The following is a 19,106-nucleotide window of genomic DNA, read 5'->3' on the forward strand; positions in this document are numbered from 1 at the left end:
AGTCAGGGGAATGTCAGCAAAAACAGTGCATGTGTTAAGACTATCCTTATAGTATGTTTGTGACCATATTGGGTAAAAAAATTAATAAATTGTGCACAACTATTCTAAAAAGCCAACCAATATTAGCACCATGACACAACAATATTTGGTCATTGACACATTTTTTTTTTAGTCAATAGAAAGCTAGTTACTAAGGTGTTTTTAAGGTGTTTAAAACATTTTTTGGGGGCCAAAATGTCCAACTCTTTAAATTGCTACTAAGTTGCAATGTTGCAAAGAAATAATTTACAATAAATACATTTGATTAATGATTATTAATGATCATCTTTTATTACCTGATTAATTAATGAAAAATATAATACTGTAAAACCTTGGTTTGAGAGTAACTTGGTTTGAGAGCATTTTGCAAGACAAGCAAAATGTTTAAATAACTTTTGACTTGATTAACAAGCAATGTCTTAAAACACAAGTAGCATCCATCATGTCACAACTGAGTATAAGGCTACATGCCCACAGACATTTTTTATTAAATGGGCTGTAAAGCCAGTAAAGATGCCAGGAAAAAAAAGCTGCGTTAAAAACTGGATTTTATCTGCATTTTGCATTGAATTCAATGCACGTTATTCCACTCTGGCTTTCAGCCGCATTTCTCTGTCTCTATTCAAAATCAATGGTTTCCTATGGAAGCCCATTGATTTGAATAGATGTCGCACTAGAAGTCGGATCAAGAGGATCCGACTTGCGGTGCGACTTGTGTGCTGAGAATCTTGAGGGGGGAACCCAGCGAAAAAAATAATAAAAAATTGTGTGAGATTCCCCCTAGGACGATACCAGACCCTTCGGTCTGGTATGGATCTTAAGGGAAAACCCCACACCAAACAAAATGGCGTGGGGGTCCCTCCAAGATCCATACCAGACCCTTATCCAAGCACGCAGCCCGGTAGGTCAGGAAAGGGGGGTAAGCGAGTGCCCCCTCTCCTGGACCATACCAAGCCACATGCCCTCAACATGGGGAGTTGGTGCTTTGGGGCGGGGGGCCCAAAGCACCTTGTCCCCATGTTGATCAGGACAAGGGCCTCTTCCCGACAACCCTGGCCATTGGTTTCAGGGTCTGCGGGCGGTTGGCTTATCGGAATCTGGGCACCCCATTTAATAAGGGGGGCCCTAGATCCTGGCCCCCACCCTATGTGAATGAGTATGGGGTACATCGTACCTCTACCCATTCACCTGGGGAAAAAAGTGTCAATAAAAAAAAAACACACTACACAGGTTTTTTAAGTAATTTATTAGGCAGCTCCGGGGTCTCTTCTGACTTGTACCCCATACTCATTCACATAGGGTGGGGGGCCGGGATCTGGTGGCCCCCTTATTAAAGGGGGTGCCCAGATTCTGATAAGCCAACCGCCCGCAGACCCTGACAACCGAAGGCTAGGGTTATTGGGAAGAGGACCTTGTCCTCCTCAACATGGGGCCAAGGTGCTTTGAGGTAGGAGGCGCAGGGCCCCCCTGCCCCAAAGCACTAATCCCCCCATGTTGAGGGCATGTGGCTTGGTATGGTCCAGGATCTGCTGGGCTGTGTGCTCGGATAAGGGAGTGGTATGGATCTTGGGGGGACACCCACGCCATATTTTTTGCTGTGGGGGTTTCCCTTAAGAGCCATACCAGACTGAAGGGTTTGGTATCGTCCTGGAGGGAACCTCACGCAATTTTTCTTTTAAATTTTTGCTGGGTTCCCCCGTCAAGATTCTCAGCACACAAGTCTCACCACAAGTCAAATCCTCTTGATCCGACTTCTAGTGCGACCTCTATTTAAATCAATGGGCTCCCATAGGGAACCACTGATTTTGAATAGAGACAGAAATGCCGGACGAGGTTTAACACAGCTTTAAGCCTGATTAAATCGCATTTAACACCTTTTGCTGGTGTCTGACATTTTTACAGCTCTAGCACTGGAGCCTCAGGATGCACTGGTCCTGGGTTTTTTTTTGCAGCTTAAAAACGGCTTTGCCATTTACAGCTCAAAAGCGCCACGGTGGGCATGAGGCCATAGACTAGGCCATAGACTAACATGGAGAGGTGTTTTTAAGAGAGGTGTTTTTAAGCTGCAAAAAACGCTCAAAAAGCGCCTGTAAAAACGTCCATGGGCATGAGGCCTAAAAAAGAAGAGAGGCGCCTCTAAGTGTAGCAATTTGGCTACATTTAATGAATGTACAATATTTAGCAACTCACGTGGTTGAGCAGGCATCCGGGATAAACATACCACATAGACCATCCTCCTTCATTAAAGGTAACCATATTGCTACACTTAGAGGTGCCTCTCTCTTTTATACTCTGTAGCTCCTGCTGGATTTTGCTTTTAATCCTCTTGTGGAGGCTTTCATTTGGATATTTTATGGTTACACAACTTATGACATTGCTAGAATCTTTTTATATGGACTATAAACTGAAAGACCTATGAACAAATAGTTGTGTAATGAATCATCTGTGTTTCCATTATTTCTTATTCATGGGGAAATTTGCTTTGATATACAAATGCATTGGATTACAAGCATGTTTCTGGACTGAATTATTCTTGTAATCCAAGGTTTTACTGTAAATGATTGACAAAGCTTTAATGAATTATACTGTTGTTCTATAATGTGATATGTCAGGAATGTAATTACACAGACATAAAATCACTGAAAGGGCCACTCTAAAGAAGATCATGGAATAATTCATAGTAATTGTCAGCTATAGGACGAGATCTCTGGATCTTTGGATCACACTGCATCAAATGCAAAGGTTAGTGCCACAGCAACAGCATACTGAATGATGATAATACTTCTAATTCTGCTTATATGAAGGCATCAGAAGTAAAGGTCTAGGCCCTAGGTGTATCCAAGTGATGTGCCTTTGCCACTTTATACCAAACACGTCATGGCTAGTGCTCACTTGCATTACCTAAGTATCCTTATACAATATACAGGCATAAAAAATAATAAAACAATGTGTTTTTAGGAGGCATTTTCACCACCTTTTTTTTTTTTTTTTTGTTAATTCTTGACACATTGTAGCAAGTTTGGTAAAAGGCCATAAATAGGTAGATCTTGAATGCACATGCACACTAATGTCTTTTCTAAGGAAATGCTGCCCTCCAGTGGTGTTTTGTAGAATTACCTGCAGAAGTATAAACCTAATCATTTCCAAAATGACTGTTATAACCTACATGCGTTTTGTGTAATTTTATAAAACATAACAAGTGTCGTGAGAGCACCCATTAATCCAGTAGCACATAATACATAATCTTCATGTGAACTCTGTGAAAGCATATACCTTCTTAGGAGAAAACAATAAGCGCTTTCAGTAAACATGTATGAAGTACATCGATTATGGTAAAAGAGATTTAATTACACTCAGAATAATTCTATAACTCACCCAGCTGGATGAACTGTGGCTCACTTTTCACCCCTGGCCCCGCTCCTGTGCTGGCTGCAACCTCCAAGCTATACTTGATGCCAGGAACTAAGTATGGGATGACAACAGATAAGGTGGAGCCTTCAACTGTTTTGTTGATATGATATCGACTCTCATTGCCCAGACACCAAACCTAGAAAGAAACCAATATCTGTTATAATATCTTAGTGGATTAAATTACAACATTTATCTAACCCCATCATAGAAGGAGATCTGCTTGCCATTGAAAAAGTGTTATTATTACACTAAAGGCTCTATTTATAAAACAGTCAATATGACTTCCACCAAACATTCTCTGAAGGAGAATCAACCACTGTCATTTAAAATTCATCGACCGGGAAGTTTCACCTACCGAAAATGTTTGTTGAATGTCCGATTGTCTGCCTCATACAGAGGTACATACCTTTATGGTCATACTTAAGCGCAAAACACTATACAATCTGATTGTACAATCTCCTTTAGATCTACCAATAACTATGTAGTGGAAAGGCCTGTCTGAATAGAAACTGATTGATTGTATAGAATAGTTGGGTCCACATATGAAATTGTTTTGATAATATAAGGCTGGCCGTAGATGAGTCTATTATTTATTTATTTTTGTTCAACCAGCATACACGAATCAGCGCTGTTGGGCTATATGGAAAGGAGAAGATGGCGGCACTTCCAGAAGAAAAAAAACTGCTTCTTTATTGAAAAATCGTAAAGATGAAAGACATGCCACACACACCCAACCCATGGAGGGTCAGCAAATGCGTTTCACACATATGTGCTTAATCATTGTTGATTGTTCAGAGTGTGTGTGCTTGCTTATGGCTTCTAAATCACATGTGAAACCAATCAGTCTAAAACGGATGTTCCATTGAATGTGACTACAAAGCCCAGCAAGACAACACACTGCCTTACACCATGCTATATGCATCCATTAAAACAATGCTCATACATTAGAAACTAATTGTATCCAAAAAAAAGTACTATAATGAACAACAACAAAAAAAGTGCATATGAAAAATAAATACTGGAAGCAAATCCACATACAGAAGAATTATAAACACATACAAAAAACATATTCCTCATAAAAAATATACAACAACATGAATATATATATATATATATATATATATATATATATATATATATATATATATATATATATATATATATATATATATATATATATATATATATATCTATATATAGATATATATATAGATAGATATATATAGATAGATAGATAGATAGATAGAGAGATATAGATAGATAGATAGATAGATAGATAGATAGATAGATAGATAGATAGATAGATAGATATGCATGTATTATTATTCCAATATGATTAGAGCACCAATAAATGTAACTCAATATATGTTCACAGCGATAAATGACCCCCAAACAGACTAACGTTAAATATTAAATATAAAACAAAAATATCTGTATATATGTGGGATGCTATGAAAACATGTGGAGTGACACACGGGTATAGTACAAAAAGATCCACCTCCGGTGCCACTGCACATGAAAAACCGAGCACATAAATCGTAACGAGTGAATCCCCAAAGTGGGTATACTGTATAGAAGTAACAAAAGTTGACAAAAAAATTATAAAAAATGTTAATAAACATATCCAATGAAACCCCAATGATATGAAAATGCTCACTGACGCATACGCAAGTGATTTCACTACACATACAAGATACTATCAGAAGAATACACTGACATCCTGCAAAGAAGAACTTGTCAGGATGGGGCAATCTAAGAGCATATAAAGCTACTCACAGAGGATCAAAAAAGTAAATAAAGAAAATTAGATCATATAAAGTAATATTTGACATCTCTGAGAATAGTAACTTGAAAGATAACTGCTTGGCTATACCTGGCAGCTCTGATCGAGCAAAAAATAAAATAAAAGGCGGCTGTGTAGATTGACTTCTGTTCAACCACCTTGCCAATACATGGATACGTGTAGTACTTTTTCTTAGTGCACAGTGCCTGCACACCACCAAAATGCAGTGGTGTGATCTGAAAACATAGGAGAGAAGACAGTTTTCCTTGTCCATTTATTTTAGGTGGAGGTTGATATGGAGAGCCATTGTGCATTAATCAACCTTCCTTGGCCAACCCAAATTAAAAATATAGCTCAGAATTTCTCCAGCAACTTTTACTTATCTCTATTCACACCCCTGCAGTCCTCCAAGATGGGGTAGTTAGGCAGCAGCCACATAAGCAGCTAAGAAACAAGATTCACAGAGGAGCTGCACAGCACTGGAACTGAACTGGTGGGGCAAGTGGTATTTTACACAAGGCTGCCCACATTACCTAGCTCCCAAAATGAATTTAACTGGTTTGAGGGAAGGTTGGCTTTTGAATAATTGTGATTTCAGCTCCTTGGATGAGCTATGAGAGTATAGCAAAATATCAGAGATTTCCGAAGTTTTATAAAATAATTCTTCTCACATGCTAATGAAATTGTGTTTTATTATCTCACCCAACAGTAGTATAGTGTTGGTGATTTTATATATATATATATATATATATATATATATATATATAGTATTATAGGAGGGTGAATTCAATCCTCTATAATGCATATATTAGGTAACACATAGCTTCAAATAAAGGGAATGTATTTTTTATCTTCAGAGCAGCTAAGGCTCTTCCAACTAGGGTATCAACTAGCGTTCCACCAGCTAAGGTTTCTCCAACTAGGGTTCTCAGCTAGGGTATTTTCAACTACGGCTCTCAAGTAGGGTTCCTCCAACTAGGGTTCTCAACTAAGGTTCCTCCAACTAGGGTTCTCAACTAGGCTTCCACCAGCTAGGGTTCACAACTAGGGTTCCTCCAATCAGGATTCTCAACTAAGGTTCCTCCAACTAGGGTTCTCAACTAGGGTTCCACCAGCTAGGGTTCTTCCAACTAGGGTTCTGAACTGGGGTTCCTCCAACTAGGGTTCCTCCAAGGGATACTAGGGGTTCCTTGAGCTATTTCTGATTGACCTGCTATCTCCATAATTCCATGGTCAATGCCAGTTGGCAGAGTTAGCAGCATCACACCAAGTAACTTTTTTAGCTGTCTGTAAGGGTGGCATTCTGATCTTCTGATCACCATTGCAAAGGGGGGGGGGGTATTCTGCCTAACCAAAGACCACCAAAGTATGGGGCTTTCCCCACTGACCCCCTATGAATTGTTTTTTTTCCAGGGGTTCCATAAGAATTGAAAAAAAATTCAAGGGTTTCTTTGGGGCAAAAAAGATTAAGAAAGACTTAAGCGTTTATTTACTAAAGGAAAATCCACTTTGCACTGCAAGTGCACTGAAAGTGCACTTGACAGTGCATTCGCTGTAGATCTGAGGGGGACATGCAGAGGGGAAAAAAAACAGCATTTTAGCTTGCACATGATTGGATGATAAAATCAGCAGAGCTTCCCCTCATTTCAGATCTTTCCCTCAGATTTACAGCGACTGCACTTTCAAGGGGACTTGCAGTTCACTTGTAATGCAGAGTGGATTTGCTTTTGGTAAATCAACCTCCTTAGAGTGAACATATTATTATATCTTATTCAAATGTTCACATTAGTAATTTTTTTTTATTAGCCTTTATATTTTTTACAAATGTTCACTTTCATATTCTGTATTTGTTATTGTATTACATACAGAAGTTTGCACTTTAGCAACAAGATCTTTGTATTTCATTGCAATCACTCAGCACCCTACTGAGAAACCACTGCAGCCACACAGAGAGTGGATTGCTTCTATTGGGTCGATAGGCTCAAAGGAGTTGATTTACTTAATTGGTAGAGCATGTCCATGTTGCAAATTAGGTGGAAAACTTAATTTTGTTTCTAGATTTGTATATACTTTTTGGTCAGTCTAGCTCGAGCTGCCAAATTAACAGTCTGCTTCAATGAGGAAATATTACTTAACCAGCACAATAAATACTAAAATAATTACCTGTAAGGTAATTATAGAGTAAGGACACATTCTTTGGTGAATTTCCAAGAATGATATCTCAGTGTGTGATGTTTACAATTTTTTGTATTCCATCTCATGCTACTGAACCTGTGACTGCCTCCAACATTTTTTTTTATAAAGTATGGAAGGGTTAGAACCTTGATGCTTGGAATCTACCCCTAGTAGTTTTCGGTACAGTCAAAAACCTGAACCTCCCTCATGACCATTAAAAATATCCTCTACACCAAAGTAGACCTAGCAATTAAAAGATATCTAAACCCAAAAACATATATGTATTATACAGCAGCTTACTGGTCATTAGATGTAGTGGCTGCATTTGTTTTCTTTTTTTCAGTCTTTTTTTTCCTTTATTTTCATTTGCTGATCCTGCTGGTAACAAACTTCATGCCCTAAGGTGACAACACTCACTAATCATACTGTATGGAGAAGGTCCCCTGGAAGACGTTACCTCTAACGAAACGGCGTAGGGAGGAGCGGCGTGCTGACGTAACCGCGATCTATGCTGAACCCGGAAGCGACGGGCAGCATTGTATGAAGCCGGCTGGCAAATCTTTTTATTGAAAACGAATCCTTTTTTATATTTGATGTAAGTGCAATTATTTTTATTTTATTAAAATTTTTGACTATATCACACTATGGTGATTCCTCTTGTTTATGCAGCGGTGTGGCCGTAGGAACATACCATCCACTTGAACAGAGCGCTTAAAGAGATACATCCTCCATGCAGTCCATGTTCAGAGGGAGTGATTTAATAGTGGCGATATCTGATCTCTGAGATGGGATCAGTATAGCTGGTAAGCGTCAGTATTGTTGGTGGTGGAAAGCCTTTCTCTGCAACTTTGATGACACTTCTTTCCATCGGTGCGGTGTGATAAAACACGGTGGAGATGATAAGCAGAATTACTGTTGACTGGGAAATGGGCTAACATTTGAACATTTATATATAGATTCCTTTGTCTGTATTTTTGGATTTCATTTTTTTATTTATTTTTTCATTTGTTTCACACATTGGTTTGAATCATTATAGCGCAGCTTTTTTTGGAAAAATCTGTATGGAGAAGCAGCATTGTCACCCTAAGCTTCTCTCTTGAGATGGATTACAAACAACTCTCCCGATCTCCATTACATTGGGGAGTTTAGAGTTCTCAGAAGATAGCTGGGAAAGCTGAAAACACTGTGTAGTGCACAGGAAGTTACAAGGACTCGTGATTTCTGGTAAAAAAAATAATGTTTTTTTCCTGTTTTTGCAAAAAACATCTTTATCCTGAAATATTCTGAGTACTATTAAGTTGCACTATATTACATTTTTGTTCTTGGGGTTAGACATCTTTTAAAAAATTTTACTTAACACCCCCCAACACATACCCAACCCCCTAAAACCTATCCTTAGCCCCAGTGTTATAGTTCACCACAACGCACGCGTTATAAACACTCAATAATCTAGTCCATACCTTCCAACATGTTGAGATGGGAATGAGGGACACCTACTAGCAAACATATGTAGGCATAAGACACGCCCCTTGCTACACCCCCTTAAAGGAAAATTAACTCAAAAAAGTTAATTAAATCCTCAAGGGTTTTTTTTTTTTTTTTTTACCACTACTATTCCTTTATGTTGGCTTTTAAAATTTACAAGCAGCTATTTAGAATTTGGATGAAAAGTTTAGCCTGGGAAACACATTTTGAAAGATAAAAAGTGCATTTTATACGCAACTATATAGATCAGACCAAAATGAGGGACAAATGAGGGGGAAAGAGGGACAAAGGGACATGGCTTCAAATCAGGGACAGTCCATCAAAATCAGGGACAGTCCATCAAATTCAGGGACAGTTGGGAGCTATGTCTAGTGTGCTGCAAACAAAAAATGGCACAGGTGTGTATTTACATGCATAGACTTGCCTATTTAAAAAGAACAAGCTGTCTTAACCCCCCTTCTCGCTGCCACCTACCAGCCCTTTAAGAGCTTCTAAATATCAGAAGGCAGAGGTGGGCATTTGGGTCAAGTGACCGCTATGATTGGCTTTCACAGTGGTCACATGATCAGAAAGCTGCCAATCGTAAATATGCATCAGAAACTATTCAGCCCCTGCCAGTGACTGTGCTAGCAGTGCACAGGGCTGCTCTCTCAGCACAGAAGATTGTTTAAATAGGGCTGGATATATGCGGCCTCTCGCTGTTAAAGCCCACCCACCGAGAGGCTGTATATATGCACCACATCAGCGGGAAGAGGTTAAAGCAATACATAATAATGCCTAAAACAAAGCACTTTTACCCAATAATACATAGGGGTTGGTTTAGTAAAACTGGAGGGTGCAAAATATGGTGCAGCTCTGCATAGAAACAAATCAGCTTCCAGGTTTTATGTCAAAGCTTAATTGAACAAGCTGAAGTTAGAAGCTGATTGGTTTCTATGCACAGCTGCATTAGACTTTGCACCTCCAGTTTTAGTAAATCACCCCCACTCTGTAGAACCTCTACTTCAGTATATACCAAGATTTCAATTGTGGTGAAACCAATCAGGTCTTGTCAAAAAACACATGCACCCACCGACAACAACTACTTCTTATGTCACCATCGGGGGGGGGTTATGTACAGCAACAAAAGCACTTTAAAATAGGCTGCTTTTTAGCAACCTTAAAATTTCTAATACTCACTTAGAAATTTAAATGATCTGGCTTAAAATGAACTGAATATTAATCTAATAGTTATTATATTCAAAATTTACATAGTTACATAGTATGTCAGGTTGAAAAAAGACACAAGTCCATCAAGTCCAACCTATGTGTGTGATTATATGTCAGTATTACATTGTATAGCCCTGTATGTTGTGGTCGATACCAAACCAATTACATTCAGATGATTTAATAACAGATAAAATGTTATCCCTGTAAAATCAGTTCACATAAGAAGTACTGTAATGTTAAGGATTGCATTTTATATTTTAGCCACTAGATGGAGACAAACATCCATGACCAGCACATGTCACATTTCTTTCACATTGGAAGTTTAAAATTAGCAGCTTTTACATTCACACTTCTTGTTTATGTCTTTTTTTATTCTAAAAACTGGTTGTGTATAAATATGCAGAATTTTGATGTATTGAATGCATCAGTTTAGCTTGCAAGGTCTATACATTGTGTGTTATCTCTGAGCCCAGTAAAATGTCACTAATACCAGTCCTTTATATACGGTATGTTTTTATTGGTTATGACATATGTTAGTATGCCATGTAGCAGCATAATAAACAGCCTGATGAGCAAAACACAGATTTTATTACATACAAAAAAAGTCTCACCTTGTATTCTTGGACCAATCCATTCTGGTTTTCTTCAGGAGGAGGCAACCAGCTGACTACAATTGATGTTCCGTTCCCGTCACTCTTTTTAATAGTGACACTCTGTGGAGGAGCGCTGGGAGCTGCACAGGAATACATTCAAATAAAATGAAATTATTGGTTAGAGAAGAGTTTCAGCTCACAATATGATAAGAAGGCTAATATGGCAGCTCAGAGCTTTAGTTCCATCGCCTGAAAGTCCAAGAAGGATAATCATACGGGACGTATATCTGATATGAATGTGTGGCCCAGACCATGTTTTTATGTTTTAAAGTGCATGGATTTTTTGATTTATTATTACAGATATTTATATAGCGCTAACAATTTACATCAGGGGTGCCCAACCTTTTGAAGAGCGAGGGCCACTTAAGAGACTTGGTAACCGGTCGTGGGCCACAATGAGCGGAGTGGTGGGTGGCATGTCCGTGTTCACTCTGCATTTGGAGAGCGGACAAGGACGCAGCCCACAATACTTTTTAGCGGATCGTATTGGAGGTAGAATAGAAGTCGGTTTAAGTTTGCCACTACTTAGAGGTGAATGGAGAATCCAATTGGTCAGACTGTTGGACTGACTGTGTGAAAGGGGTCCAAGGCTGCTTTCACACTGATGAGCTGTGGTTTACCCGCACCACGTGGGCAAAGCAGTGTACCTTTGGCTTTCCTGCAGTCTGCAATACATTTCTATTATATTCTGCAGGTTTGGTGCACTTTCAGAAAGCTCACCAAACTCGCAGGTAATAATAGAAGTCTATGGCTCAGTGCAGGTAACCTGCAGGTAAACTGCTCTGCACCTGCGGATCAGTTTGAAAGCAGCCCAGTAACCACTGCAGAACAGATATGCCCATATATACACTGTGATTTTAGTAATAAACTGACCTTTAATAACAGTATTCTTTCTATTCTATCCCAGAGCAGGAGGTCGCGGGCCACATCAGAGGGCTCCGCGGGCCCCCGGGCCACTGGTTGGGCACCCCTGATTTACATGGTACTTTACATACTGTATATATATATATATATATATATAGTTGGAGCTTACAATATAAGGTCAATATTTCAAATGCATACATTGCACATACTGAGCCCATTCAGAGAGGAACCAATTACCCTAATCACATGTCTCTGGAGTTTTATGCAATTGAATGTATTTTTATGTGTCTTATAGCATTGTGCTTTTTTCCTGCATTCTGTTTTGGTTATATACACATCCATTGAAAATAAAGACATCCAAGAGGCGCTGGGAATTAAATATGAATTTAAACAAGTTAGCGAGAGGGCAAAAAAAACATTTGTAGAGCCCACTAGCTCAGGTTGGGCTCCTCACAACAGGCAAGGCTACCTTATTGTGCATAGTCCAGCAGGTTATCAGGAATAGACCCGCATATATAGAGAAGGAGCGCCAGACCAAAAGATAAAAAGAGAGAGACAAAATACATTTATTGATATTGTGTTAACCTCCCTGGCGGTATGATTATGTCATATTTTTGATGCTGAAAGTGGTACATTGTTTTGCATAGAAATTTGGCGTTTTATATTGTAGGCCTGTAATTCTGAGGAATAATTCACCTAAATCTGTCCAAACAAGAGCCTAGTAGCCCTTGTACACACGGTCGGAGAATCTGTCGGAATGAGTCTTATCGGGCCGTGTTGTCAGATAATCCGACTGTGTGTGGTATGCATCAGACTGATTCTGTCCGAATCTCCGTCCGACCCAATTTTCCAACATGTTGGAAATATTTCCCGACCAACTGGGCCGGACGGACCTAATCCGATCATGTGTAGAGCATTTTCATCGGACCAAGTGCCACGCATGCTCAGATCAAATTCCTACATCAAAGCTATTGGCTACTAGCCTGAATGTAGTCCCATCGTAACGAAATTACGTCATCACGTTCTGAAAGATCGGATTTTTCGCCAACTTGGCCCGACCGTGTGTATGCAACAGTTTCGGACACAATCAGTCGGACTAAATCCGACGGGCAAAATCTCCGACCGCGTGTACGTGGGCGTAGACATCCCGGGTATGATAAAGTTTGAAACACAAAATCATAAATTATAATATAATAAATAACTATATTTATAACAAATAATAATATAATAATAATAATAAAAAGTATTCAATAATCAAATCAAAAACACAGAAATTTGCTCAGTCGCAGAATTGTCGCTGTCATTAGTTTCAGTGTTTGATGACGAATTTCCTCACAAATCACTATCGCTCACGTCTGCGAGTGATTCTAATTTATTATCGCTGTTTTCTAGCTGGTCTAAAATTGCTTTTGACGTAAAGGGACACTTTTTGGTTGTCATGGAAATTCTCAAGTTTCCAGGCAGAAAGAACAGTATTTATAATATAAAACTACATGCAGGGCACTGGACAAAGCATTAGGGACAAAAGGGATGTGAAATGATTTCATACGGTAATGTAATCTGTCAGAGTATACTGTATCTCTAATGTGTTTTTCACTTTTTGAATTTGGCGCCGTACTCCGCCCGCGTGCGTCGCAATGCTCGCAGGGAACAGAGCCCAGCGCTGTGATAGATCAAGTGGAGTAAACGAGCGGGGAGACATCGCAGGATCCTGGGGACAAGGTAAGTTGTTTTAAATGATTACATTTGTGTGATACGTTGCTCTATGATGTATGCATGAACATACGTCATACAGCCTATTTATCATAACAGTGGCCCGTAAAAGCACATGATTGCTGATAAAGCAAGTAAAAAAATAAATACATTTTTATTTATTTTTTTAATTAGCTTTATCTTGTATTTTCAAATGATTATGTTCACTGAGAACCATCCCATGTCATGTCTTTTCCCCCGTACACGTTCTCAGCAAGTTGGCTGCATAAAAATGTTTAAGGATATGTTCTAGCTAATCAAGCTAATCTTTCTGTTTAAGTTAAATATTGTACAGCGTACCTGTAAACAAATCACAGCTAAAATACCTGATCATGAATCCCTATAAAATCTCTTATCTTCAATCAGCAAAAATAACTGCCTAGAAAAATCTGCTTTTCATTACCAACACAACATTACGGCAGCAATCAGCATTGCTCAGAGGAGAGCTACCTTCTTCCAGGGTTTTGGCGAATCGCACTTCGCTGTCAGCTCCTTGAAACTCGTTAAAGAACGGCCTGGCTTTAATCTCATAGTTCACGCCTTTCCTAAGTTCGGGAATGACTGCGCTATTTTTTGCCGGGGTGCGAACTTCAAATATTGACCAGGCTGATTCTCCGCGGTTCTCTGGACTCGGCCTGTAGAGGATCTTGTAACCTTGAATGTACTGTGATTGCTGGTCCACCTAAGGGGAGATGAAAAAATACATTCTATATTAACGCAGAATTATTTTAGTATACAGAGCAATTTAAATTAGAAGGTTTAAAAAAAAATGACATGGGCTAACGGCCTAATCTTCAAAACAAGAAAGAATGGCACTACACTCCAAATAATAAACATAAAGCTGGGTGAAGTAAGATAGATAAAGGTCCAGCAAGAAGGAAAAATTAAGCTAAAAAAATCCATATAATCTTTATTTGAAATTTATCAAAACATAAATAAAAGAGGGGAATCCAATACAGAGCAAGGTTAACATGTTTCAGCCCCTTCCTGGGCCTTAGTCATAAATGATTTAGAACTAATGCCCAGGAAGGGGCTGAAACACGCCACCCTTGCTCTGTCTCTTTTAATTCTTGATGGATTTCAAATAAAGATTCTTTGGATTTTGAAATGCATTTTGCCTTGTTGCTGGATCTTTATCTATTTTGTGCAATGCTCCAATAGTGTTAAAGTCAATGTCTACTGGCACTAAATGATATGCGTGATTCTGCAAATTAGCAGGTGTAAAAGCTCTGGGCAAGCGTTGAAATTAAATCAGAACAGCAGACAAGTTACAAATAAATAAATAATAACAGCGGGGGAAGGGTTAGATATCCAGTTATTTTATTTTATATATTTTTTTCGTAGGGCTTGTACAATCTTCTTTATTGTTCAGTGGGGTAAAAAGCAGCATTGATAACACTGTGCTAACGCATTTCACCTAGGAACATTAGGTCTCTTGCACACTGGTTTATTATAAATGCTGTTCTCCTGAAAATCACAGTTAAAAACTCACCTAAGCTATGTTTTTTCAAACCACCTTAGCAGAGTTTAAACGTTTTTGGGGCATTTATTTATTTAAGTGGCAGAATTGTAATTTATGCTGGCCATTGAAACAAATTCTGAAGTGCTAAAAGTGCCTAGGTACATTTAGCAACGTTTGGCGTTTTTTATGCCCAAAAGTTCCTCTCCTGAATGAGATTCTTCTGTGTTCAGAGAAGGACCTTTCACTGCCTCTAAACTCTGCTGCTCATAAACCTCTCTAAAAACCTACGTGTGCATGCACGCAGGCTTTTATTGAGGTACGTTCAGGGGCTTGGGCAGAAAAAATGCCAAAAGCCCCAAAAAACTTCTATTTAGGAGCAGCACTGTGCATGAGGTCTTACTCATTGCAAGTTTTTACCCTACTGAACAATAATGATGATTGTACAAGCCCTAGGACAAGTGCCAGTCTTTATGTACAGCTGATATTACTGAAAGTGTTGTATTATATCTGTTCAACAAGTACAAGGAATACCCGTTGAGCCTTCCAGAAATCTTGTCAGCTGATAACTTCCTGTGCTCACTGCCTGTGTTACATTCTATTTAGTTACATTGTTCCCAGCAATCTCTGAGGACTACAGAAACCCTTCCTTCAACGTTATGAAGAAGGTGGGCAGATGTTTGTAGTCCTGTCCTTGGGTGACCACGCTACTTCTCATCAAAGTATAGGGAGTATGCGCTGTCGCCATAGGTCCAGAAGTGTGTCACTGGCAGAATCACCAGGCTAAAAAAAAAAGGAAAAGAAAACAAATGCATCCACCACATCTAAGGACTGGCATTGATGTACTGTATGTATTGCTTGCTCTTAAGTTTAGATATATTGTATCCCTTTTCCACTTTCAAACCAAAACTAAATAAAAATATAGCTGCAGTTTTACGTTGTGTAAGTCTAAAGCCCCATACACACTATCAGTTTTTCTGCTGAGTTTTTCCTTCAGATTTACCAAAACCATGTAAATAGAAGGGCCTGCCTGATTGCATACAAATTGAAACTCCTAAGGTTTGACCTCATATTATATGGTTTTGGTAAATCTGAAGGAAAAACTCAGCAGAAAAACTGATAGTGTGTATGGGGCTTAATGTATGTAGTTCAAGAGGAAACGGTATAAAAACTATAGGTCAGGTATAAAACCTTTTGACTAAGACTGTGTAAACAGCAATAAAAATCAACAGAGTGTAATAACCTGCAGAAGAAGCCTTAACATTTGTTAAGATTAGTCAGAGCAATAAAAGATACTGATTGGTTACTATACTGTAGATGACTGCACTTAGGAAATGGCTCTATGACTTAAAAAAAAAAAGTCTAATATGGTTTATCTATAGTGAAACCTTCTCCTGAAACTTGGAAATTAGAAGACATCCAACCTTGAAAAAAATAAAAATAATAATTTATATATTGTAGCATACCAGTTTTTAAATGTTACTACTGTATTAGTTTCCTTTTTTTTCCTCTTTCATCTCACCTAGTAATCCTGCACCTCTCCTAGGGTGGCTATGCTCACTTCTTCACTGTATCTATAGAGGGATCCAGGGTTGCCACCCAGATTGGACTGCAAACATGTCTGCTTTTGTTCGTTTCCATTATATGGGGGGGGGGGCACAGTGACTATTGCTAGCAGCTATAACAGCAGCTAGCGATAATAGCATGTAAAATGTGGCAGGTTGATTGTACCCAAGCTAATCAATCAATCAACTTAATATATTCAATCTGCCCATACATGGTTTGAATCTCCGCTGGTTCCTGCTGAACCGAGCCAAGATTTGAACCATCTATGGCCAGCCTTAAGATGCAATATAATGGGGTTGATTGACTAAAGGCAAATAGACTGTGTACTGTGACAAATGCAGTTGCATTCATTTTCCCCAAAAATTGATGAATCTGGTAAAGCTCTATTAATTTCCATCATCCAATTATGTGCAAGCAAAAATGCTATTTTTAAAAAAACTTTCCTTGCGCCATATTGGGTATTCTTTTTAAAGTGAAGTTTCACCACATTCACAAAGCTCTGGGGAAAATAAGTGCAACAGCACTTGCAAAGTGCACAGTCTGTTTTCCTTTAGTAAATCAGCCCCCATATGTTTTTGTTATTGGGTTTAGATATACATTAAGCCATTTTCGGACACTACTGCCTACCAAAACCACAACCATTTCTTATTTCAACTGTGTTTAATTGAATTTGAATGGAGTCTGAAGAAGCCAAGTTAGATGGTATGGTGAGTGCTCATATCCACTTACTGTCCAATGTACTTCAATGGAAGAAGAAGAGAGGATGGTGGGATTGTGCAGGTGTAACACCACATCTCCTAGTTCTCGCTGTACTTGTTTATGATCCACACCCTGAGCTGTAGGAGGGACATCTGGAATAATAATAAGAAAACCTAGTAAGTCTCAGATCATGTATTTATATAGGAAAATTATAACTCAGACCTCCTATGATGCTTTTCTGTATGAATTAAGAAAATTATGTATAACACTTGATAAAATAAATGAAGGAAAAGAAAATAAAACTGTAAAAATAATAGCAAGAAAAGAAAACTGACCCAGAATTTTTTTTTTTCTAGTGGCAAATGTAAAAAGACTAAAAATAAATAGCACCAGGAAAACTGCATTCCTATAAAGTCCAATTCAAATTATTAATCAAATCATCCCTAAACAATCATAAAAATGACAGATAAACTTTTCAGCCCATTCCTCTAAATGCATATGCTTCTTAATGTCGTGGTATTGCTCATAAGGCCTCAGCTGAAGGGACTAGGAAGAATGTCAATAAGACAGCACTGGCCAAACAGCAACTGCCTTAACATGGTTCCTTCACTTTGGCAGAGATTATTCAGGTTGGTTTATTTGATTAAAGCAAAAAATGAAATGTACAAGAACATATTTAAAGAGGAGGGCCGGTTTAAAAAAAAATAAAATTAAAAGTCAGCAGCTGCAAACACTGTAGCTGCTGATGACTTAATAAACACACTTACCTGTCCAGGGCGCCCACGATGTCGGCCGCCCGAGGCTGACCTGTCCCTCGGCTCTCGGTTCCCGGCGCCGCCATTATGGCTAAGGGAAACAGGCAGTGGAGCCTTGCGGCTTCACTGCCCGTTTCCTACTGCGCATGCGCGAGTCGCGCAGCGCTTTGTGAATGGGGCGCGCTGTGTTCTGGGACACACAGTTCCCAGAACACAGCGCGACCCATTACCCAGGAGATGCCGCACGGAGGAGAGAAGATAGAAGATCTCCGCGGAGGAGGAAGAGGCAGATTAGGATGATGTGCCTAGCAACAGGCATTTCTGGTAAGTTAAAAAAAAATGTTTTTAATTTTTTTTTTCTTATTTTTTTTTATTTTTAATGTCTTTTTTTTTTCAGGGTGGCCCTCCACTTTAAGTAAAAGTCCACAATAAAGTGATATTTGAATTGTTGGGCAGCACTTTGGATTAATGCTTAGTCCTTCTGCCTTGCAGCAATGGGTTCCTTGGATTGAATCCCAGCCAGGACACTATCTGCATGTTCTCCCCGTTCATGCATGGGTTTTCTCCAAAGACATTGGTAGGGTAATTGGCATCTGTCTAAAGTAGATCTAGTATGTGTACTGTATGTACAGTATGCACATGAGATGGGGTCCTAAATTGTAAGCTACTCAAGGACGAATGTCAATGTATAATATACATAAAGCACTTGGTATATTGTCAGCACTATATAAATATCTGTAATGAATAGGTAGAGCTGTGTAGGCTGAATCAGTCCATGCCTTGTTTTTAACCAGTCTCTTGGGTATTCCAACAATGAAGATCTCATTGTCATAATTCCCAACTCCTGTTCCTCTAGGAGTTCTGAGTTTTCTCATTCACTTTTGCGTGTTCCAGCTCCTACCCTTACATTCTCTGTAATATAAAATTAAGAAAACATTCAATAGTCAAATGGGCACTTCCTTAATATGGTTGCAGCAGGTACTCAAACCCAACCCAAAAATCAACCGTCAAAATCAATGGCTCAACTATTAACTATCAACTTTCTTTCTATCAACCCGTCCCCACGTGACAAAGTGCTAGATGTAATCCTGGACTCTAAACTATCCTTTCGGACTCGCATCCAATCACTGTCCAAAGCTTGCTGCCTCAACCTATAGAACATCTCTAAAATACGCCTCTTTCTAACCAATGACACTACAAAACTTCTAATTCCCTCCCCGGGCATCTCCCTTCTCGACTGCAACTCCCTCCTCATT

At 39.0% G+C, this 19,106-nt stretch overlaps 1 protein-coding gene across 4 annotated transcripts in view; it reads right to left on the bottom strand.

The window, feature by feature from the left end:
• ROBO1 (roundabout guidance receptor 1) overlaps positions 1–19,106 on the bottom strand; it is a 1,605,434-nt gene that overhangs the window by 90,584 nt on the left and 1,495,744 nt on the right. For all 4 annotated transcript variants that reach the window (XM_077480101.1, XM_077480100.1, XM_077480099.1 and 1 more), the window contains 4 exons: positions 17,126–17,247; positions 13,822–14,053; positions 10,714–10,835; positions 3,415–3,586 (listed from right to left, as the gene is read on the bottom strand). In XM_077480101.1, coding sequence (XP_077336227.1) covers positions 3,415–3,586; positions 10,714–10,835; positions 13,822–14,053; positions 17,126–17,247 — 648 coding nt within the window. The remainder of the gene's footprint in view (positions 1–3,414; positions 3,587–10,713; positions 10,836–13,821; positions 14,054–17,125; positions 17,248–19,106) is intronic.

This window comes from Lithobates pipiens, unplaced genomic scaffold, assembly GCF_037356315.1.
Source record: "Lithobates pipiens isolate NorthernLeopardFrog02 unplaced genomic scaffold, aLitPip1_a1.2 Scaffold_16, whole genome shotgun sequence".
NCBI lineage: Eukaryota > Metazoa > Chordata > Amphibia > Anura > Ranidae > Lithobates > Lithobates pipiens.